Raw genomic sequence first — 23,963 nt, forward strand, 5'->3', positions numbered from 1 at the left:
ACCTTTCATACCTCTACACAGCTCACACCTTATGAGATAATTTATGTCCAGAAACTCCACCTCTCTTATGTTATATGCCCTTTGACTCTACCTTGTAGATTGTGGATAGGATTTGCAGGCTAGAGAGGCCACCTTGAGATCCTTAAAGTTCCATTTAGAGAATGCTCAATGCAGGATGAAGATCAAAGCTGACAAGAGAAGGACAAACAAGAGTTTTGTAGTTGGTGACATGGTTTAAGTTAAACTACATCCCTATAAACAATTATCACTCAAGGGACACTCATTTCAGAAATTAGGAGTTAAGTTCTATGGGCCTTTCAAGATCCTTGTCAGGGTTGGACCAGTTGCTTATACACTGGAGTTACCATCTCAGTCCAAAATTCATTCCACATTTCATACTTTCCAACTCAAAAAGAAATTTGGTTGCCACCATGTTTCCACTCAGTTGCCTATTGTCCATACTGATTATGGTCATGTGATTTTATCTCTTGAATCTATTTTGAATAGAAGGTTGGCTCCTAGACATGGTAGGACCATCACTCAAGTCTTAGTCAAGTGGTTCAATGCTTCTGTTGAAGACAGTACTTGGAAGATCTGCAAGAATTCCAACTGAAGTTTCCACACTTCAATCCTTAAGGACAATGATTCTTATGAGGAGGGCCTTGTTATGAATTCAATTTGTAATTTTTTTCTCATATTTCAGTATTAAAGTTTTAATTTCATTTAATTGAATTAGGTGAGTTGGCAAGTAGTTAGTTAGTTAGCCAATTTCAGATTTCTGTTAAATTTGTTAAGTACTTACTCTGCTTTTTGGAAAGTAGTTACCAACTGATTTTCTCGCCAAAAATCTGTGGCTTGTGAAGTCAGTATAAATCATTGTAATTGAGGAGCTTATCAGTTAGTTTGGAAAAAAAAAAGAAATAGTTTTTTCTCTACATTTTTCATTAGATTGTTGTAGAGGAGTAGTTCTTCTTCAACATTCTCCAATTTTTCCTCAAATTCCCCTTATTAATTTGTGAGGTCGTATCAGATTGTGCGAAAAGTATTTACCCTAAAGCGATTTTTAATAAACAAGCTACTCAATTTATGAAAGGATTTGCATCTAATGAAAGTGTATAAAGTGGATCAAATTAAGGAAATCAAGTCCTATCGATATTGACTTTCTTACTCAAATTATTCTTAGATTTTAGAGCAAAAATCAAGGAGTAATTTTTTCCCTAGCTCATGCCTATATAAAGCATATTTTTGTCGACATTTGATTCTCATTATTACAAGCAATTATTGAGATCTACTCTCTTTAATAGTCATCATAGATAAAAAGATGTGTTAGAGGAATCAAAGCTATTGAACGGAAGAACTTGGTTGGGGGAGAATCTTGTTCAATACTTGGTTGTTGAGACTTTTAATTGGAGCATCTTGTCTAATTTCTGATTGTTAAGTCTTTTAATTCGTTGTTCTTAAGTTGTAACATATTTTGCTACTAACTAGCATTTGAGTAGGAAAAGAACTTGGTGAGTTGTTTTACTTTCTAGGCTAAAGTTTATAGTTTAGAAAGCATTAGCTATACTCTGAGTTGATGGTAAGGGTTGAGATACTAGGGTTAATCTTTTTTATAATTGCTTATAACATAAAAAATGTTCTTGTTTTCCTGTGAAGTTTTGAGGCAAATTCTACATGTATGTCATAGTTTTTACTTACATTAGCAAGAAGATTTTTCATGTAAAGTTGTGTTATTTACTTTGTTGTTTGTGTAATTTATGTGTGTACGGCAAAAAAATCTAAGTATACAAAATAAGCACCTAAATAACCACTATATAAAAGTAGTTTTACTTTTCACCAACATAACAATAGAATTTTTACTAAACACAAAAAAAAAATTATAAAAATTATAAAAATCAAAAATCAAAAAAGGACAACTCATGATTCAATATTTAATGATATTCTAATTCCTTGATTTCCTCCCCTTTTGTTATTTACCTTCCACAAATATCTCTAACATTAGTTAATGATTTTCTCTGTTACCTAAAAAGTATTGTAACCAAAATCAAACTCTCTACGTCCTTTGTTCTGAAAGTCGGTTCAATGGCAGATATGAATATTGTGTCAATTTTAATTCAGCACGTCGGAAGATTGAATGTAACTGGTATGTATCAATTAATTTAGATTTGCATTTTTATGTTATAATATATAATTTGATTTTTTAAAATAAAATTGTTTCTTAGTCTGAAAAAAATCTTTTAAAGATATTTTATTGAATTTTTGTGTAAATTGATGTCGTTAATCATGAAAAAAATTATTTGTAAAATAATTTTGATGATTAATTCATGGGTAAATTTTCAATAGTGTTATTGACTTGTGTGTTGCATTGTAGGATTGACTGGCAGTAGTGTTATAAAATGGTAAATGTTAGTTGCATTGTAGGGTTGCACACATAAAAAAAATTGCACCATCTATAAATCGAATTGTGTAAATTAGTTTGATTATAACTGTAAGTTTGGTAAACTCATTTTTAGTTCATAGTTTATGTGTTGGTATAAAATATTTATTTTGAATAAGATTGAACAGTATACCATCATTTTCACCAAAATGTACATCATCCGTACACAAAGATGTATACCATTCATGTGCACAGTAATTTAATTTTGTAAATAAATAAAATGATATACTTGCTTATTTTGTGGTGTAAATATTGGTGTAAATTTCTTAAAAAATACAATTGTATAATTCTTGATTATTTTGTGGTGTAAATGGTGGTGTAAATTTCTTAAACAAATAAAATGGTATAATTCTTGATTATTTTATGGTGTAAATTTCGTAAACAAATAAAATGATATAAGGTTGATTATTTTGTGGTGTAAATGATGATATATGTCATGCATTATACATAAGAATTAAGTGTATACCATATTTTCACCATAACGGTCACAATCGCTCAAGGCTCGACTGATAACATTGAATAATTGATTATATTATGGTGTTATACATTGTTGTAGGTTAGTATGTATCTAACTATTTATTGAAATGTACTGTAGGAAGGTATCTGAATTTCAAGGTTGAAGAAGTCATTTATGAAGCAATCACCAACATGATGGCTTAATTAAGATTGCGGAAAACAAAATTCAATTCTGTATAATCATAATTTGTATATATGTATTATGTATAATTATTTGATATGTTGATGTTGCTTTGTATACAATATCATAGATACAATACTTTGTAATTTAATTTTTTAACGAATGAGATTTTTACCAACACTGGTGATCTTTTCATATATGTTGGTATAATTATTTATTAATTTGATGATAAATATTGATTGATTGTTGATGATATTATGATGTAAAGCAATATATAGATGGAATATATAATAAAAAGCAATTTTGTAATCATAATTTTTAAAGTTAATTCTCAATGTACATTATTTAATATACTTATTTTTAAACTAAAATTATAAAACGGTGCCTTGAATGTAATAGTTTATAATAAAAATGAAATTTGATTGTATTTTGGTGCAAGTTATTCATTATGTTTATAAAAAAAATGGTCATTAATGTTAACCCAAAATGTATTCCATTTAATATACTCATTTTTCTTTTTTAACTAACATATATAAAATTGAAGAGAGAAGTAAAAAAGAGTTATGTCCATAAGAATTGAAATGAAATTGAAGAGAGAAGAAAAATCTTTTTAATTGTATCAAATTAATAAAGAATGTGCTTAATGGTAGAAATTCTATAAATTAGATAATAAATTTTCATTCCCCAAAAATAACATCAAAATCTAAAAAGTCGGCAAAAAATTTGTGTATGTGAGAAAATATTTTTACAATAATTGTATTAAGAAAGAAAGAGAAAAAATAAGAGGGTGAAAAAGGGATCTTTAATAAAGAAGAATTCCCAAAATAAACAAAATAATTATGAGTCCTACAAAATCAGCGCACTAACTTCAAAAAAAAATAGTTTAAAAAAACGTGTATAACTTTAGTTTTAAGAAGTTGTCAAATTTGTAATTAAAAACTTAATGTTATAAATAAAATAGAGTAGATTTATATTATGTAAATTAACATCTTAAACACAATATTCTAGTAATTTTTCCAATAATAATTGGTATCAACTCCATAGTCTCACAAGATAGGGAAAGCATTTGGCATACACATTATCTGTATCTTTTCAGATTCCATGTGCAGAATTACATTTTACACTGAATATGTTGAAGTTATTGTTATTGCACCACCAATTGCACAAGAAGATTCAAACTTGCACACCACCAATGTTTATTTTATTTTTATTTTATGACGAGAACTGACAACCTCTATCCTTTAGGTGGCACAGTGCAAAATTAGCTTTTGTGTAATAGCTCATAAGCTACACAAGAGAAATAACTCACACTAGACAAGCCTCATGCAATGCGCTCAACCCAAGAGCCCACCCCCTACTATCATAGCCAAGGGGTTTCAAACTTGAGACTTCCATTATGAAAGTCCCAAGCGAAACCGTTGACCCACCCCAATGGGTTCAATGTTTTTTATTTGTTATTCCCTATTGGTCCTTCAGGAGCAAACATCAGATGACCACAATTTATCGCACATTTCTTTTAACATTTTCTTATGGTGTCAAGTAACCCGAATCATCTAAGATTAGGACGGTAATCCTAGCTCTGTTTTTCTTGTATTACAACTTGCAAGCTATTGATGTATCAGAAGCTTACACTCCAATTTCACTTTCTTATGCCTGGCAACGAACAATTCATTTTTATCGTTCTTCTAGTCCAAATGAGAAGAACATTTATTTACACATAATTGGTAGTACAAATACCCACAGCAATACAGAATTGTACAAAACTTGGACTTTTGAACTCAGCTTCAAAGCTTCAACTTCGACCATTAGACAAAAACCGTTGTAACCAGTCAAACTCATATTAGTACAAATACAATTGCATTCAAACAAGCATGATAACAATCAATCAACAGTGCAAATAAAATCACATAAAGGCTAGTAGTTTACAATAGATAAGAGGAACAAATTAAGTAAGATCATCTTCCTCAAGCTCCTTCGCCTTCAATGTTTCCTTGACTCTTAGAAGTAGTGTTGTCCTCCAAGCATCCTGTGGAGTGAGATTTATGCCAATACAAACATCATAAGTAGATTGTAAATGAACACAGTAATATGTGCCCAGTAAATTAAGCATCCAAGTATGGTTCACAAAGCATTGATGACAAAAATGAATCCACCTTATAGATATGTCAAGAATGAATATAATGTGAATAACCAGATAAAGGGCAGCCCGGTGCACTTAAGCTCCCGCTATGCGCAGGGTTCGGGGAAGGGCCCGACCACAAGGGTCTGTTGTACGCAGCCTTACCTTGCATTTCTGCCAGAGGCTGTTTCCAAGGCTTGAACCCGTGACCTCCTGGTCACATGGCAGCAACTTTACCAGATAAGCAAATGGATTATATTGTTTCATTAAGTCAGCCGCCTTAGGAATGACCTATTACTATGTGAAACACTTGCATTCGCCACGTCTAAGTCAAATCTGCTTTCAAATTCAAATGCCAACGCATTTGGCGAAGTTTCAAGGTTAGTAAAGCTGTTTCTGTACTCAATTTTGTCTACTGCACCATAAATTATAAAATATGCAGTCTTCTCATATAAGTTTAACGTAATATACCCTCTCTATCCTTCATTCGAAATGAAATCATGGTTAATTGCACCGCCTCTGGTCCTCAATTTCAAGCACTTCTTCATACCTTGTAAAACTTGCAAGGTAATCTATGTCTCCTCCACAAATTTTGCCCCTTCATGCACTCAAACAGCGAGAATATTGATGGTCAACCCAAAGAGGAGACCTTTGTTGGTACAAAAAGCTGCTACAGACATCTAGTATCCAAAGCTAGGAAATGTCTAGATAATTGCCGTAAAACCAAAAGTAGAGTTAAACATGCATGGTTATGCTACAGTCACATAAAAAACAAAATAAAATTAAGCACCCTAGAGAGAGAGAACAAACAGAGCTGATGCCAAATATTCCACCTTCAGTAGCAGACTAAAAGAACCCTGAGGTCAGATAGTGCTTCACAAGAATAAGTGAAGATGCTACTAACTTATGCACTGAATGACAATCAATTAGCTTTGGAAACTATTGTCGACTTCATTCGTGTTTACACTTTCTTAGGTATTCCAAACCACAGGCAGTCTACAAAGTGAGTCAATAATCCAAGGAGATAGGGAACTGATGATGATATCGCACACCGTATTGGAGCAGGGTGGGTGAAATGGAGGCTCGCATCCGGGAAACTATGCGATAAGAACGTGTCGCCAAAGCTTAAAGGTAAGTTTTACAGAGTGGTGGTTAAAGTGTTGACCAGTCAATAACGTCCATGTTTAGCAGAGATGAGGATACTCAGATGGATCTGTGGACTTACTATGAGAGAGATGATTAAAAATGAAGTTATACGAGATAAGCTGGAAGTGGCCGCCATGCTGGAATAGATAAGAGAAATGAGGTTGAGATGGTTCGGGCATGTGAAGAGGGGGTGTGTAGACGAGCCAGTAAGGTTTGAAGGTTGATTGTAGCAAGATTTAAGAAGTAGGCCAAAAAAGAATGAGAGATGTGATTAAACAGGACATGGCACAACTTCAACTTACTGTGCATACAACCCTAGATAGGAAAGTTTGGAGGTCGAGGATTTGCTTTGTATTTGGCGCTTTGCTATCATATTTTTCTTGCAATCCTGCTTTGAAACATCTCTTTTGAGTCGAAGTCCAATCAAAAACAATCTTCCTACACAAAAGATAGGGGAAAGGTCTACGTACATCCTACACTTTCCAAACTCCAATTATGGAGTTACAATGGGAATGTTATTGTTGTTAAACCGCAGGAGGTCCCAAGTAGATGAAGTATGCCTAGTGTTTTTAAAAGCACAAAGAACTACGAAGTCGCTAGAGCTTGAAATGAAAAGCAAGAAGTGAAGGGTGAGGTTATTTGAAGTCAAGAACACAACTTACATAAGTTCAAAAATACCATATGAATTTAGTACTATAATAAGCAAATTCTCAATTAAAATAACTAATTTCAGCATCCAATATACAACAATGATGAGATTCAAGGGATCAACGCTTCTCGTGGGGAACACCTTGTGTGTCATCGTTTGAAACACTTAAGCGCATTTCCTATAAAGAGATAATCCCACGGTTTGCATCCGTGCGATGAAGCGATGGCTTTTAATAACACTAGGTATGCCTACTATGAAGTATGGAAAGTTGACTTCATGCATTAACAATAGCACTCAGGAGAGAAGTTGCATATCTATCAAGGGAGTTGAAAAACAACATGGAATGTTGAAGGACTAGATGACATGTTGAGCCATTCAAGTAGCACACTATATACAACAACAACAACAACAACAACAACAACAACCCAGTGAAATCCCACAACGTGGGGTCTGGGGAGGGTAGAGTGTACGCAGACCTTACTCCTACCAAGGTAGGACGGCTGTTTTCGAGAGACCCTCGGCTCAAAAAAGGTTAAGAAATTCAGAGCGCTATAGGAAGTAGCACACTATATACTTGAGAAATTATTTGGATTATTTTTCTCATAAGCTCTGCACATTGGGTCCTCCTGTATTGCTCTAACTAAAAAAATTGTGTACAAAAGGAATTCTCTTTTGCATGATATGGAAGCAGAGCTAAAGAAATTTTCCAGCAAGAAGAAAGCTCTTGAAAAGGTGAAGAACATCATGACTTTTTAACACAGAAAGTAGAGATGAAACGGCATGACCAGAAGAACTGTATGAAATACAGAGCATGGAAAAAACTGGGGTCGTCATATCCAACATTGGCCCTTCACTCACTCTTATTTTATTACACAACTCGTTCACTCTCACTGCCTGCTTGAGGACTTTAACGGATTGACAGGGGAATTTATCACCTTCATCCATAATTTAAGGAGCTTATGACCTAAAAGTGCTAGAGATGAGAGAAACATTGCAAATAACTTTTGGCGATATGGGGGACAAAGGTTTGATGATGTTCCAGCATAGTTATTTTTAAACTAAAACAATGATGATCCAGAACAATAAGGGAGGCCAAAGATACAAACATGCATACCCGCAGGCGGGGGCGTGTGGTATGTGTGTGTATCCAATACAAGAAAGATATTACTCCAAATGTAAAATCTATTGTAGGCCATGTCACTGCAATACATGTCTTTCTTTTAATTGGTAAAAAAGTGTTAAGAGTTCAAGATTACCAGTTGTGTCATGCTATCGTACTCTTTGACAGCATCAGTGAACTTTGCAACATCTTCCTCATCAATTGCAGCTGCCAAATCCTGTCAACAGGAAATATCCTCCCAAATTAACTTTAATGTCATATTCAGAAAACACATGTATGATAACTGTGAGGCAACAAGAATAAGCACATGAGTGAAATCTTATATTGGCTTTGGTCGCTGCGTGAACGCATCTCTATATGATCATTTGGAATACTAGGAAATAGTTACACATAGATGCATTGGACTGTGTGAAATATCATAGCAATTTGTAGATTTGATAAGATGAAAACCATTTTCACAAATACTAGACTCAAAAGCTGTCTAAGAGAAAAGGGCCAGGAAGCAGGAGAGAAATAACATTCACAAGCAGGAATATACAAGCTATGACATACCACTAGCAATTTGCATTCGCGTGTCCCTGAAAATGTTGGATCCAGCTCCTGTAGATAAAGATGCAATATTTACCTACTGATATCATATTTGTGGATAGAAATTTAGAAGCTGAACAAGTAACCCTGGTACCTGATATCGCTCCAACGCATTGTTGATTGCAACAACATCACCTTTACAAAGTTGGCAAATACCAGCGTTAAGAAGATGCCCTCTAACTCCATACTTCAACAAGTTGTTATTGACTGAGTGACGTGCAATCTCCTCAAAGATCTCAATCGCTCTCGGATATCTGAGAAAATGATGTCAGAATTAGTAAGAAAAAATTCCAATTCTTAAAAAACATAAAACAATAAGAAGCTAAACAAAAGCTTACAGATTTATTAATAGTTCAAAAGGCATTTATTCATCATTCTCCTCTTAATTTGGAAATGATAACCTTTTCCTAACTACTGATATTGGCCTCTTTCTTATCTTTCTTGTTTGTTTCATCCATAACAAGAGACTGACTTCACCAGCAGTATAACAAAACCAGATCAACCACAATGATGTTGACAGAGAAATGTGCAATATCTTCCAGTTCTAAGCAATAACTTTTCATGACATTAATCGAGATTCTTTCTTTTTTTGGAAATTAAATCACTACCTAAATACAATGAATCTTACTTCTCGATTTGAGCAGAGAATTGTGCAACTTTCTGTTTGCATTGATTTGCACTTGTTGTTACATCTTCACTCTGGAAAAGATCAGCTGCCTTCTCATAGTAACTAATAGCCTGATCCAAATTTTGCTCTTGCTCATATAATTCAGCAATTTCCTGCATATAGGACACATACATCTCTTTCAGGCAATGAAACCAAGCTTCCTAGGGATACTCCAACTAAAATAGCTGCATTCTACAATCATTCCGGCGCAAGGGCAACAAAGTGACACAACACAAGACCAGTCACTTATCACCTTTCTTGGTAATATAGTGTGTCCAATCAGTTAAGTACATAGAAGAAACTAAGCATTGAGCTGACTAGAACCAATAATTAGACCCTGTACTTACATGAAAAGACTCATTGAACACAGAAAAAAGGCCTCTAAAATATCAAAGACCACATCCAGATTCTTGCAGATAACATAGTTTTACCTTGTAATATCTTGCAGACATATTTAGCCTCCCAATGTCCAGAAACAAGTTCACTGCCTGCTCTAAACACGATACTGCCTCTGCAGGATATACAATACAAAATTCAGTCTGTTTATGCCAATGCTAAAGATAACTAAATGGAAAGATAATTACAATGTAATGATTTTCAGAAAATATTCTCAGAAATGATATCGCATTAGAATTGTACTGTATATGATTTTTAGGAGCGAAATGGACATGAATAGAGTAGAATGGATAAGCTGGATGCATACAACCGAGCTTAAGTGATTCAGGTTGAGGTCTAGTTGATAGGGTGATATATACTACAAAGACTATTTTCTTTAACAATTAAATGTGCAATTTCCACCTTAGAAACTTGGCAGATAATGGGCCCTCCCCACTTCTACCATTCTCCACTTGAATACCAAACTTGGTTCCCCACTCATTATATGTGTGTATCACACGTCCCACGCTGTACTACCTATACCATTGAACCAAAGCCCTAGAGGCAATATACTTATGACTCTGCATCAGTTAAACAAGTGTGTGTATGTAGTGTGTGTCTGTGTGAATGATAACCAAGCAGGCACCAAGAGGTCTACTTAATCTCCATCCCTCCCTCCCTCCCCCTAATCTCTCTCCCACTTATCAGCACTTCGCTTTTTGCTGCTTAGCAATATCGATTGTTTAAATTTCCAAATATTTCCAGAAAACCTCCAATAAGTTTGTTCAGTTTCAAGAATAAAATTACAGTTACAAGAACAAATGTACATTTTTAGACGAGAAGAATGAAATTTAACTGTACTTCAAAATTACTTGTTCCAGTCAACATTCTTGGAATTTATCAAAAGATTTTTTGTGAAGTACAAAACTATCAAAGCAATAATACTATTTTTAATTGTTTCAGCAACCACCTGTACATAACTCATCATATTTATCTTACGAAATAACAAGAATTAGAACATTAATATAAAATCTCAAATAAATGGGAGTGAATTATCTCACTCACTGAATTCTACAAAGCTATTGTTCCAGTATGGTATATCATAAACGATGTTATGTGTAAACTTCTATGTACAGTATTTTATAGATACTTTTGATGTTATGTATTAACGCATGAAGTTTCTTGCTGCATAAGTGCAATAACTTCTTCTTCTTTGTAACCATGTAATCATTGTGCATCTTACATACTAATCAAGTAAAGTTACTGTGTTTAAAATGTTTAACATTAATTCAATAGTTGCCAAATATTTCAGAACTCTTTCTATTTTTAATTAATCTGAAACTCATCCCTGAAAGAAAGTTTAAATCATGCCTATATCCCAGAATAGCTGGCAGTGCAACACTCCAATCATTTTTCCATCCTTATTATAAATTAACAAATTGCAAGTGCCATTCTAATAACAAGAAAACCAATCTCACCCATAAAGGAGAGGATTTAACAGCTTATGAAGGTGGAGAAACTAACTTGGAACAAGGTCTAATCAAGTATGACGCCAACAAACAATCAAATAATTTGTCCTGGGACAAGATAATATTACTAAATGCAAAACCTCTAAGAAGCTCCTAATGAAAAGATGCTTATATGGAGAGCAGCATGGACTTACATCCAAAGATGTTGCTTGTATGTTTTCTGGAAGCATGGAACATAAAAATGCTTGTTTGAAGCAAATAATTATTCCGTGACTTACAAACCTTTAATATTTGACTTCTTGTAGCAATGAGCAGCATCTGCATAAGCATTAGCAGCCTCATGTTTGCTATCCAACTGTGAACATAAAGTAAATTGACTTTCAAGAACTGAAAATGTCTGAGAAAGAATGAAAGTAAAGAGCATCTGATAATTTACTGCAAAAGAATTAACACTTGCCTTAAGATGACAGTTAGCCAATTTAACATATACTGCTCCAGCTTTATCCCCTGAAAGAACCAGGAAACAAGAAATTATTCTGCAATTTCTAAGCATGTAACAAGGGTGATTGAATTTATGAAACTGTGAGCCTTATTAAGAATTATTCACTTTTACACCATTAAAAAGATTTTGTCCATCTTATAAAATTTAAAGTCTAAATTGAAGAAAATGGTATTTTTCTGTCTACAAATTGAATAAATTCTGTCTACAAAATTGGCCTATATTCCAAGCTATAAACAAGAGGAATAAGCAAGCTATAACCCACTCAATCATCACTGCATGTCCAAAGTAAGAATAAAATCTGCTCGGTAAATAACTCTACTTAGATGAAAAATGCTGCAGTTATTTGAAGATTAAAAATAATACAAATGAAAATCATCCCAATGCTCCAACATTTAATTTAATTAATCAAATCCAGCAAAAGTTTACACAAGTTTGCGGGTTTTGCTAATTACTTGGACCAAACAAAATTAATAAGGAAGATCGCTTAATGAGAAAATGCATACAAATATTTCTCACACAATAATTTGGAATCAGCTCCAAGTCAACATCAGGAAAAAAACAATTAATATCATACAATAATGCTTTGGTAAAACTGAAAAATGAAATCTTAAAAACAGAACCTGAGTGGGATCACCAGAATATGAATTTAGGGATTCAAAAACATATTACTAGATCTTAATAAAATGAGAAACAAACGTATAGAAAAATGGGGGAAGAAAAGAACTAACATGATTTGGCGAGTTTAAAGCAATTGCCAGCTTTATCGAACAGATCAGCGGCGTCTTCGTATTTGGAGCCAAAAAGGGCCCATCCGCCGATTTTCTTCTCAGCCTTGTTCTCGAAATCTTCACCTCTTGCTATGTGATCCCCCATTTTTGGTCAGCACAAAGAGCGATATCTGTCGTTTGAAGTAATCAGAAAAACAAAGAAAAGGAAGAAAAGAATGTGGTGTGGGGACGTCGAAAAAGTAAAAATGAGCCCGATTTCAGGCGTTGGATGGGCTTTAATTTTTGTAGCCTGCCCTTTTATGTTGGGCTTGGGGACCAGAATAGTAGGAAAAATTAGAAAAACACATTTTAATAAATAATTACTGATTTTAGCGATATTTTTTATTGATTATGATTTATAGAAATATATAGCAATATTATGATATATCTATTATATATTAAAAGTGAATTATGCATGTATTATAAGTGTTTTAAAATATATTATACTTGTTTGGTAAGAAATTGATACAATATATTATAAGTGTATTAAAGTATGTGATAAATAAATTATCAATGAATAAAACTTGTATTATATGAGTTTTATAAATTATTCTCGCTAATATGTATTAAAATTGTATTATAATTGTATTATAAGTGTTCAGTGAAAAAAATATTATTGTTATAAATGGTAAATATTTTCTTAATGTAGTACATTTATGTAAATTTTAGAAAAGTATTCACCGTCCAAAATTCCAATACACTTTTCACTGAGCCCCACCAAATTTCAGTTGGACCTGAGGCGCTCTATAACTTTTGACATACATTGAGTATTCATTTTTGGAATTTTTGGGGGGGATATTTTATTATTATTGTCCATAGACTAATTATTTTTACTAACTAAAACCACCCTCATTGCTTTCCTCATCTCTAGACTTTTCCTTCTCTATCCAACCTCTCCTTCTCCATTCAACCTCATTGAAGATGGCTTCTCTAGCAAACAATCACCACCACAACTTTCATTTTCCTTTCTCACCTCCACAATGATATGTCCAAACTTACACTCCATTTAAAAAGTATAAAGCGGTTGTTGTCAAATATAGAATTCAATTAGGTTAGGGTTGAACCCACTGAAAATGTGGAGGAAATAAGTCTACTAGGATTTAAATTCAGTTGTAGTCACTATTTCTCGAAAGTAAAAATGCATAAAGTAAATTGGAGTTTATTTTTTTGATTTAGTAACGAGTAACAATGTTCATAGTAAAAAATAAAATAGAGTAAGACTTAGAGTTTTCAACAGTATGAGAAGGTAGTTAGGACTGTGTTCCCCATGATATGTAACTTAGTAGACGTATGATATTGGTGATATTGTTTCAATGCGTTGCATGGAAAATCTACCAAGTTATAGACATCTAAACACCTTTTGGCCCTATTAGATGAATTTCATTCTTTACCTTATGGTCTCCGAATGTACATCTATCCAACCTTTGCTTTTGACCTCAGAAAATTATCCCCTTCCGGGCTCAAGTTCTTAGACGAAGGTTTGTAGCTTCAAATCTCCATTGTGGTTATCTTTTCCTAATTATTATCCCTCTCCCAAGCAAGTAATGAATACAGGCGAGTTTGAACATGTGCACTTGTTAAAAGAAAAACAAGACGAAGATAACAATAATGCATGCTTGAACATTAATCAAGAATCACCTATATATTTGCCTACTTTGTTATTCTTCCATGGTTCCCACAACCCTAGTTATAGAATTTAGCCACTTATATTCATAAGCAAAGCGTTAAAAAATTGGGTAGAATTGATAAACCAATACTTACGTTTATGAAATAGTTAATCTTGAATTAATAGATGAATAACGAATCAAGAAACGAACGGAACTTGTATTTACATTTGATTCCCAAATGTAGTTCGAAAATATCTTCTCACACTGCGTTCTATGCTAAAAAACCATAAAAATTGCGTAACATAAATAAAAACCTTATATAGAGTATTTATAGAATATAAAACCAAATCCCAAACAAAGTAGGAAAATTTAAGTCGACCAGGTTCAACGTTGACTGTTCACAGACTGTGGTGACATTCAGGAACCGCAGAGGTCTTCCATGGTTTTTGTCGTTGCTTTAAAGCTTCTGAGTTTATCATTTCACAAACAGGCTTCACAGACTGTTTTGGATACAAAGGTCCGTTTATGATCTGGTGAAGTTTGCCTTAGGCTGTTCTCATGTCTTCTCAACAACTTCTTTATGGGCTACCCGTCATAGCTTTCACGACATGTGGATGGGTCTCATGGGAATGGACTTGAACTTCTTGCAACCACTTCATTTTTTAATTTCACTATCATGTTCCACAATCCGTAATGGTATCCACGACATGTCAAGGGTCTCGTGGAGTTTTACTTGGACCAAATTCTTTTGAACCTTCTTTAGCATTCTGTTTAACGATCAACTTCCACGGACCGTATAAAGGTTCACGATCCATAGAGAGCTCCGTGATCCCATAACTTTAGTGATTCAATAGCAACAAATCAACAATGCAAATCAAACCTCATGCACGACTTAGTTTTCCTACAATCAAACAAAAATGCATATCATAGTTACAAAACATGCTTGGAACTCTTACTAGTTCAATGTTTTGATCTTCGAAGGTTTCGTTAATCCGTGACACATCAACACCCTTAACTTAGAATCATTATTTGTCCTCAAGCAATGAAAACTAAATAAAACACAACGACAAGCAAATACAAACAACTCTAGAAGATGTACAACAACCTACATAATCATGTTCATGATCCTCTTTTCATTTTTAATTCAAATCGGCTATGCAATACACTAAAAATTTCAACTAACTCACGAGGATCGATTTTATGATATTTCACTACTCACAGTCAACCAAACCAATGCAAACAATAATGTAATAGTCAAATTAGCAATCAAACAGTACAGTCATAGTGACCTCACTACAAAGAAATGTCTCTCACAATGTATATAAGCAAAATAGAGATTGAACCGAATTCACTCACTCTCAAACAAAATTCAATCAATGCACATGTACAAACCATAGACTTGCGCTTATTTTCTATACTTTAACTTTCGAGTAGCTCGTTTAGGATCACTATATGATTTTCTTAGCTTGTAAGGTATGTTCGGACTCATGTAGGATATATTTAGGATATAAGTGACTATTTTCCCCCCTCCATGATGCTTTATTGAGCTACACGTCTTACAACCCAAACTTGTGTCACCCCTACTTTCTTCTTTTATTTATATCTAGGTGTGGCTTCTCACTCTTTTTACTTTTTTTTTCTAAATGTTTTCTCACCCATTTTGTTTTGCTTATTTTACTCTTATTTTTCATTTTCCTTGAGACCATGACCCATTTCTTTTCCTTATGCCTCTCTCTACACGCTTCTTTTCATACCCCAACTTTTTGGGCTTTATACTATAGTAGTCACCCTCAACTTAAGCTTTCCTGATTTGAGGTGCACATTATCCTAGGAGGGACCAGGGCCAAGATAAGGGTCTATCGTCAGACGAAGAAGGTGAATTGTGTTATTTCGAAGAAAATGTCTTTTTTGAGCTCAAAATTTTGGTTCTAAGGGTACAATTTCATTTGGTTTGTTATTTTTAGGCTAAGTGGACTATTTTCTACAACGGCCTATGATCCTTTCCTAATCAAGCTATTCACTCATTTCAGTGAGACTAACCAGACAAGTTCTAGCTTACATGTGCAAAGTTTGAACTAGGAAATTTAACTCACACACATATGACACATAACCTACACTATCCAGCACCAATTGACACATTCATTTTTTAGATAGCATTTGATTGACACGTCAATAAGTAGATGTCCTAAAAAGATCCCAGCAAGTCAATTTTCACAGTCCAGGTACAAACACATAACACTTTTTCAAAATTCAGACATGAGTTATTTTTATTCAACTCACATCATATGTGTCAAACACACGAGCTACATGCACACTTCAACAGACTCATTGTATTTTCACAACACAAAACATCCTAAACATGTCAATTCTACTAAATAATACACTTGAGAGAAAAGAAATATGGCAAAAAAAACTCCCAAGCAGCTAAGATGCCCTATCCCCATCAAAATGTTGTGCATTATCCCCAATGTAAATCAAAACACTAAAAAATAAAATAAGGGAAGTAATCATACATGTGACACCTTAGGTGTCAGTCTGTGTCTCTAAAGTGGAACCAACAATGGTCGGTGCACTCAATGATGTGGGCTCGCTCGAAGGGTCATCGCCCGTAGCAATAGTGGGTGTGCCTAAAGGTACCCAAATGATGGTGGGCTCACTATTAGGAACCTCAGAAGTCTGGGTTGGAATGATTCCATTTGCTGAAGCTCCAACCAGCGCAGCTTTAATCTATTTCTACTCTCATTCCTCCTTCTCTCTACCTTCAGTCTTTGCATCCCTCTTTTCTTTCCTCAAATGCTTTGCCTTAGCAACCATGTATCAGCAGAGGACTCAACCTTTTTTATCCGGTTCAAATGTCGATATAGTGCTCCACACCTCATCTAGTCTCGTGCTCTCTAGAGAAGAAACAAATCACTGCATCAAAGCATCAGTGGTAATAGAGGAGAAACAGTGGTAAAATTCTCTTTTAGCTTAGTCAAGTCATTACGTAGTGGCACCAACTGTGATTTCATGGACTCGGCCTCCATAACACCCAGGCTATTAATCCGCTTAGTAAGGTGTGCCTCTAGTCTATTTACTTAACCCTGCAAGACACTAATATCCCTCCTAAGGTTGGTGTGAAGACTATCCTCAACTACTGAACTTGAGTCTAGACCACATGTGGTAGTTTCTTAATAACCTAGTCTAGTAGCTCCCTAGTCTGACACTGATCAGCTATTAATTTGGATAGGAACTCATATGTCACGGTCACTAATATCCCTGTGCCTGCTATTATTGGAAGAGGCTGACTCTCACCCTCAAACTACTTAGAAGCCTCACCGATAGGTGGGGTAGTAGAGACCCCTTCTAAAGATAGAGTGGTCGGTAGTGGACCCACTGTGATAGTGACTAGGAAGGTAACCTGGATGTCCTAACCTTATAAAGTGGGTTCTGGACATCCGATCTAGGAATCGGCTTATAGGGACTCTAGCATTCCCGCACAATCTCTAGATCAAACATGGGAAATTTAGTCCATCTTTTTCATTGAGGGCTTGGTCTCAGATTTTGGTCGCAATCAACCAGCCCACATTTAATGCATATCGAACTATGATAAAAGCGGCCAAGGATTCTTGAGATAGGAGGGGAGTATTATTATTTACCATTGGCCTTAAGTGAGCATGAATAACGACCCACCAGAATTTGGCCTCAAAGGTCAGGGATGCCTTTGTAATCAACTGTCTCGGGTTCATCACCCAAGATGCATTGGTTCCCTCAATAGCGATTTGATATGCTATCCACCTCAAAATATTATACTTGGAGGTAAGATCCTCCATTTTCTCCTCATTTTAACCAAGTGGTGCCTGTGATCATATAGCCTTGTCAGAGGTCCAATATAATTTAGACCATGTATGAACCAGAGGAGAGTGGCCTCTGAAATATCAAATCGAATGCCCATCATCTGGACATCTTCCAATGGTGGTAGTTTTGAAGCTATGTCTTTCTTTTACTTTCCCGAGGACTCGCCGAGTTCAGTAATATAGCTCCCGTGTGAGCCACTGACTGTAGTAGCCTTGAGGTGTACTCATCTAGCCGAATTGATGGAGGTCAAACACCTCTTTGATATTGTGAACTAATGTCAAGTTATCAATGGATCTCTGATATTGTAGCCCACTTGCTGAGGCCGCTGGACCATTTGGACAAGCCATGGTCAAATATCTGGTGGGATCCTGGCACAATTCACCTGTTCCTCAAGAAGTCAACAATCATTCTTCGGGTGACCAGATTAGATTCTCTAGTGACCGCAAACCTCTCAATACTGTCTACACTTTCTTCTTCTTCTTCTTCACTACTAAAGTTACTGGCCTCATCCCCGAATTGCTCCTCTTCTGCATTTTTCTCATTTCCAGAACCTGGTTCCTTCTTTTTAGACTGGGAGGGAGTGGTCTCAGCCTCAATAGTGGCTTTATCCTTTGTGGTACGGGGTGAGTGAAGGGAAATGATCATTGTGCACTTCACCTTGGACCCACTAGAGGTTTCATTTCCTGACTCATTATCCAAATTGTTGTCCAAATTATCAAATGGTGAGTCATGGAGTCTTGATCGATGAGTGTCATGGGTGGATGCAGGCTTATATTTGGGAACCATTGTACATGTAGAGGAGATAATTAGAATTGACATAATACAATGTGACAAAATAAATGGGTACTCAGACTTTCCCGAAGTAAAGTTATACAAACGTGATGATTTTCCTTAGGAGTGTCGTCACTCAGTCTATCATCGAGCAATCACACGTGAATTACAAGTTACAAACCTTTTTTTTGCTTTCTGTTTTTCTGTTTTTCAATTTTTTTATACAAGTGAGCATCACATTCCGTTTAAGGTTTCACATCCAATGAAGGGTTCCGTGAAGATTCATCAATTACCTCTGCAGGAAAAACATTTCTAAGTATAGGATTATGGCTGACACCACGGTCCGTGAAGAGGTTCATGACCCGTGAAGTCTCCTGTGGTCCTTCATATAGAAACTTTTCCCATTGGGCGACAGCAAACATATTCATGGTACGTAAAGTGCAATGCGGACCATGAATATGCCTTCGTCCCAAGGAAATTTTGTTCGAAAATGGTGTTTTATCCCCATGTAAATAAGCAAGCACAATACACACAATTCAGTCGCAATAAGATCAACCTCAGCCAAACCCACTCCCAATAACTATTTTTAACAAAAAAGATCAAGACCAACACCCAATGAAATCAATAAGCAACGAGTTTAAGGGATAAATTTACTTTCACACTTTAAAGAGAATAAAATACAATGATGCAGAGGTTGGGTATACATAAGAGTTGGTTTTCGATGCCTTTATGTTGCTTGAATCACTTAGAGATGGGATCACTTCATGAGTGGTAGCGGTTTTTTTATTATTTGGAATCAGATGGGAAGTTTGATTTTAGAGGAGTAAAGGGAAATGACTCGAATTTGTTGAAAACTAGGGTAAAAATCCAATTTCAATTTGGGAAATCAAATTTGGGTCAAATCGGGTCGGGTCCATTTTAAGTTGACCAACATGATTTCCAGGGCTCGTGAATGTTACTCATGAAGAGCACCACGGGCCATAAATCCCTCCATGGTATGAGAAAGAGAAAAGTGCAAGAAACTTACCTGGGGTTCATGGAAGGCTAAACGGTCCATAAAAATCTTCAAGGGTCATAAACCCAACCGTGAACCTGAAGCCTTATATTCCTATTGCCTTCACACCCCAACACCACGGGCCATGGTGTATTATATAATCCATAAAGTGGCCCATGGTAATGTCACGAGCCGAACTAGTGCCAAGCCATGATACACCAATTAGGATGTGAGAGACCCCAACCAAACCATCTTAGCATATATCGCATACATAAGGTAAAGAAACATAGTAAAATAAGCAGAAGTAAAAGCTCAAGGGGATGGGTCTAAGAGATAGAAATACTCAAATTGATATCCAAATGGACTACATCAAAACATCGTATAAATATGCCTCTAGTCTAGTCTTTCATCGAGGCTTAGGACAAATTCCTAGCTCACCCGAATCAAGTAAAGAAAAGTCAAGTAAACAATGAGAATGAAAGTCATGTCCTCGATAGAATGAGGACTCACCAACTCCTTGATATCTAAAGAAACTCTAGCCACAAAGAAGATGGTCATGAGTGTCGTTCGTCCCTATATTATAAGACAATGTAGGCAAAATATACGTTAGTACATAGAAGGTACTAAGTGTAACACCCCAGAATTTTTTTCGTAAAGACTCGAATATTTCTTCACGTGTGTGTAGACTCGAACCGAAGGACTTGTAATTTTTTATATGTGTTAGGATTAATTCCTAAGTATTATAAGGGTATTATATGTGGTTTAGGGTCATAAGAGATCTCTAACACCAAACCAAGTCCAAAGAATTCCAATCGATTAAGTTTTCGAATGAGTTAGTAGACAGTTCAGGAAGCCACAACAATTTTGGATCAGTTCACAAAGAATAACAGAGCATGGTACACTAGAGACATAGATATGGGAGGTTTTGGCTTCCAATTTGAAATATCAGCTTAGAAGAAAAGGAGAAAAGAGGAATGCGATCAATCCATGGCCCATATGCAGACACAAATGGACTTGCTAACCAAACGATTATTGGATATAGGTATGGAAAATGTAAAAGCCGTTGATACTGCAGCTCTCTATGATGATCTACCTGGTGAGTAAGAAGCAAAGTACATGAAGGGGGTTTTCAAACATAAAACTCTAGAAACCAAGGTCGGAACTTTCAAAAGGATGGATACTATGATAGGGCAGAGCACCGTGATCAAGGTAATTGGCAAAACTAATATCAATACAAAAATAATCGGAGCGGTCTTTATGTGCATTTTGGAAACAGAGATAGAGGTGGAGCTAAAGCAAGCAACTCAAGGATTTAAGAGAGCCTAACCAAAGTGTTGAAAAAACCAAATCTACAGAAGCTTGTGTCAAAGATCTAAAGGGCGACATGTCTAAAATGACACAAGTTGTAGAGTCACACTCAACCTCTATCGAAACCCCAAAGAGATCCAACCAAGCCTCTTATTCATATCATAAGCATACATAAGGTAAAGTAAAAGCGAAAACATCATAAAAGAGTCTAAACCATGAATCATAAATGATGAATGTCACATGATAACATAGACTCGAAACATTTGTCCAATTAGATGCCTCTACTCATGAACATGGGTGGGGGATAAGACATGTCCCTAACTCAACCTCAAAATGAAACATAAAAAAAGTATTTGGAAACAATAACCAACCCTATAACTAGTTGTTACACCCCGTACTTTGGTACCTTAGAATGCTTCTTAAGCTTCTAAATGCTTCATAATAAGGAAGATTGGAAATAGGGTTATAAAAATTCGAAAGGAGTTGGAGGCCGAGAAATGAGTCGTAGGACTCGATTGACTCGCGTAAGCTACCAACTTGGAGGTCTTACGTACTTAAGCTACTTGAGTGCGTGTTGAGACTAAGTAGCAAGGAATACATAGGCTCTTAAAGTGCGACGAAATTACGAATCCACGGAAGAGAAATAAGGAAACGATGCACCTACTTGAAGCAAGTAGGTGACTTACCTACTTGACACATGACAGCACGTGATAGGCACACATGGCAGCATATGAAAGTGACACATGGCAGCAGGTGACACACCATGGGGTGGACCCCCACCTGCCACGTGGCAACCATGGATTGATTGCATAATTGAGGTGGCTACCTAAGGGTGTGACACGTGTCACTCTTAGGGGATGACACGTGTCACTCTCCAAAAAGATATATATCTATGTATGGATGACTATTAAGTCATTTTTAGCCAAAAACTTAAACAAAAATAGAGAGAAAAACGTGAGAGAAAGAGTGGTTGATATTCGTATTACTTTCATGTTGAATAGGTTCAAAGGACGACAAGGCAAATGGGATAAAGAGTAACTCATAAGAGGTATGTAAAGATAACGTTTCCTTCTTTTGGCATATTTTGGCATACGTATGTAAGGCTTATACTTTATTTTAGTATTTTTTTGGCATAAGTATGTAAATCTTATTCCTTCTCTTAGCATGATTTGACATAAGTATATAAAGCTAATCTCCCTTTTTGGCATGGTTTTTACGAAATAAGTATATGATTTCCATATGATTCTCAAGAAGTCCTATTATTAAAGCCACTAGGATGGCCAATTTTTCGACTTCCAAAAGATATTTTGTTTTTCCTTGATACATATATATGATTCCCAGAAGTTCTATTTTGATATAGTCCATAGTGACTTTCAAAAGGTACTTGATATGACTTTTGTCTCGATTTTGAAGGAAAGGTCATTTTGATTAGTCCGTCGAGTCTCAAATATGATTTAAATTGCATATAGTTTCTCACTACTCCACTCGTGGATGCCTCAATGTTTTATTCACCGAGCCCGGGCCAGGTTTTGTTATCGTGCGTACTTCTCTGTATTATTTGCCGTGCCCCAACGTGAGGGGGAAGGTACGACCTGTACATGGGTTTTGTGGAGTTATGATGTGCCATGTACATATATGGTATGATATGATCTGATATGACCATCTTATATGATATGATCTGTTATGGAGATATTCCCTACTCTGATGTTATGATGTGTTGTGGCGCCAGTGAAGGGGCGGCGACCACATTTTGTATTTGTTCACCGAGTCCCTTAATGGGGCCGGATGTGGCATATGTTTTTCGGCATACATTATTGGTGATTATGAAAAGCATTTTGATATTCTGGATATTTTGCTCATTTTTGCACATTCTGCTCTGGTAACGACTTTACTTATTACAGTCCATGCTTTATATACTCGGTACATTTTTTGTACTGACCCCCCTTTCTCTGGGGGGCTGCGTTTCATGCCCGCAGGTACAGATGCTCGGTTTGCTGATCCGCTCGCCTAGGACATCTACCCTGTTGGTTGGCAATGCTCCTTGTCCAGAGCCCTATTTTGGTACTAGCATTTTGTTGTACATTTATACATATTGGTTAAGGGTACAGTGGGGGCCCTGTCCTGCCATATGTTGTCGTTCCTATTCTTAGAGGTCTATAGACATATGTGCGTGAGTTGTTTAGGAGTTTATTTCGATTATGCCTATGCAATATATTGTAAAAGCTATTATGTTGTGGAAGTCTTATCGACTGGTTTTCCCTTTCATGATATGATGCAAATGAAAGAGGCCACACGTGTATGAATATTTTATCACCCACTGGGTTCATATGTTTGGTTCCTATATGTAGGAGGCGGTATGAACATGAAAAAGTTTTAACCCATTGAGGTTTTTGTGAGCAGTATCACGTTATACATAGTCCAATTTGACTATAGTCGATAGTTACGTAAATGGGGGTCCAGGTCAGACCCCAGTCGCGGCCCACGGGGTTGGGTCGTGATAGAAGTGATATCAGAGTAGTTCATCCTTGGAGTGTCTACAGACCGTGTCTAGTAGAGTCTTATTTATCGGTGTGTTGTACACCACATCTATAGACAAGAGGCTACAGGACATTTAGGATGTTATCTTTCTTTCATATCTACGATCGTGCGATAGAGCCGAGTCATAGGGAATGAAATTCCTCATACTAACTTGTGATTTCAGTAGAAGGACAACATCGATAGAAGAAGGTTACTGACGATATTGGAAGTTTCACAGCACGCAGGTAAGCAAGGCACGAATGACAGGTGCCAGGTAAGGTATTGAATTACGGTTGACATGTAAAGTTGAAAATTGAAAGGAAAAGTAGAGGGAAAGTCTAAAAAGGTGCAGTTCGAGTTGGACATACGAGGTAAGTCCATCAGTTTATACTATTGTTGATATTAGGCGCCCTGTGAGGCTGCGATATGACGTTATAAGATACATATATATGT

At 35.8% G+C, this 23,963-nt stretch overlaps 1 protein-coding gene across 1 annotated transcript; it reads right to left on the bottom strand.

Moving 5' to 3' along the window:
- Positions 1-4,741: 4,741 nt before the first annotated feature.
- Positions 4,742-12,745, bottom strand: LOC129899211 (alpha-soluble NSF attachment protein). The gene is made up of 9 exons (XM_055974084.1): positions 12,438-12,745; positions 11,665-11,714; positions 11,490-11,562; positions 9,795-9,874; positions 9,325-9,476; positions 8,791-8,950; positions 8,661-8,708; positions 8,245-8,325; positions 4,742-5,100 (listed from the first exon to the last, which is right to left on the bottom strand). The coding sequence occupies exons 1-9, from the start codon at positions 12,580-12,582 to the stop codon at positions 5,020-5,022; spliced, it is 870 nt and encodes a 289-aa protein (XP_055830059.1). The 5' UTR covers positions 12,583-12,745; the 3' UTR covers positions 4,742-5,019.
- Between the last annotated feature and the right edge of the window lie 11,218 nt (positions 12,746-23,963).

This window comes from Solanum dulcamara, chromosome 8 (genome assembly GCF_947179165.1).
Source record: "Solanum dulcamara chromosome 8, daSolDulc1.2, whole genome shotgun sequence".
Taxonomy (NCBI): Eukaryota; Viridiplantae; Streptophyta; class Magnoliopsida; order Solanales; family Solanaceae; genus Solanum; species Solanum dulcamara.

What these genes read in the sequence shown, in the direction of transcription:
- LOC129899211 (XM_055974084.1), bottom strand. Translation starts at nt 12,582, where the DNA reads ATGGGGGATCACATAGCAAGAGGTGAAGATTTCGAGAACAAGGCTGAG. An exon ending in TGGCTAACTGTCATCTTAAG is followed by an intron (nt 11,563 to 11,664) that starts GCAAGTGTTAAT and finishes TTATGTTCACAG; the next exon opens with TTGGATAGCAAACATGAGGC. An exon ending in ACGATAGCATGACACAACTG is followed by an intron (nt 5,101 to 8,244) that starts GTAATCTTGAAC and finishes CTCACTCCACAG; the next exon opens with GATGCTTGGAGGACAACACT.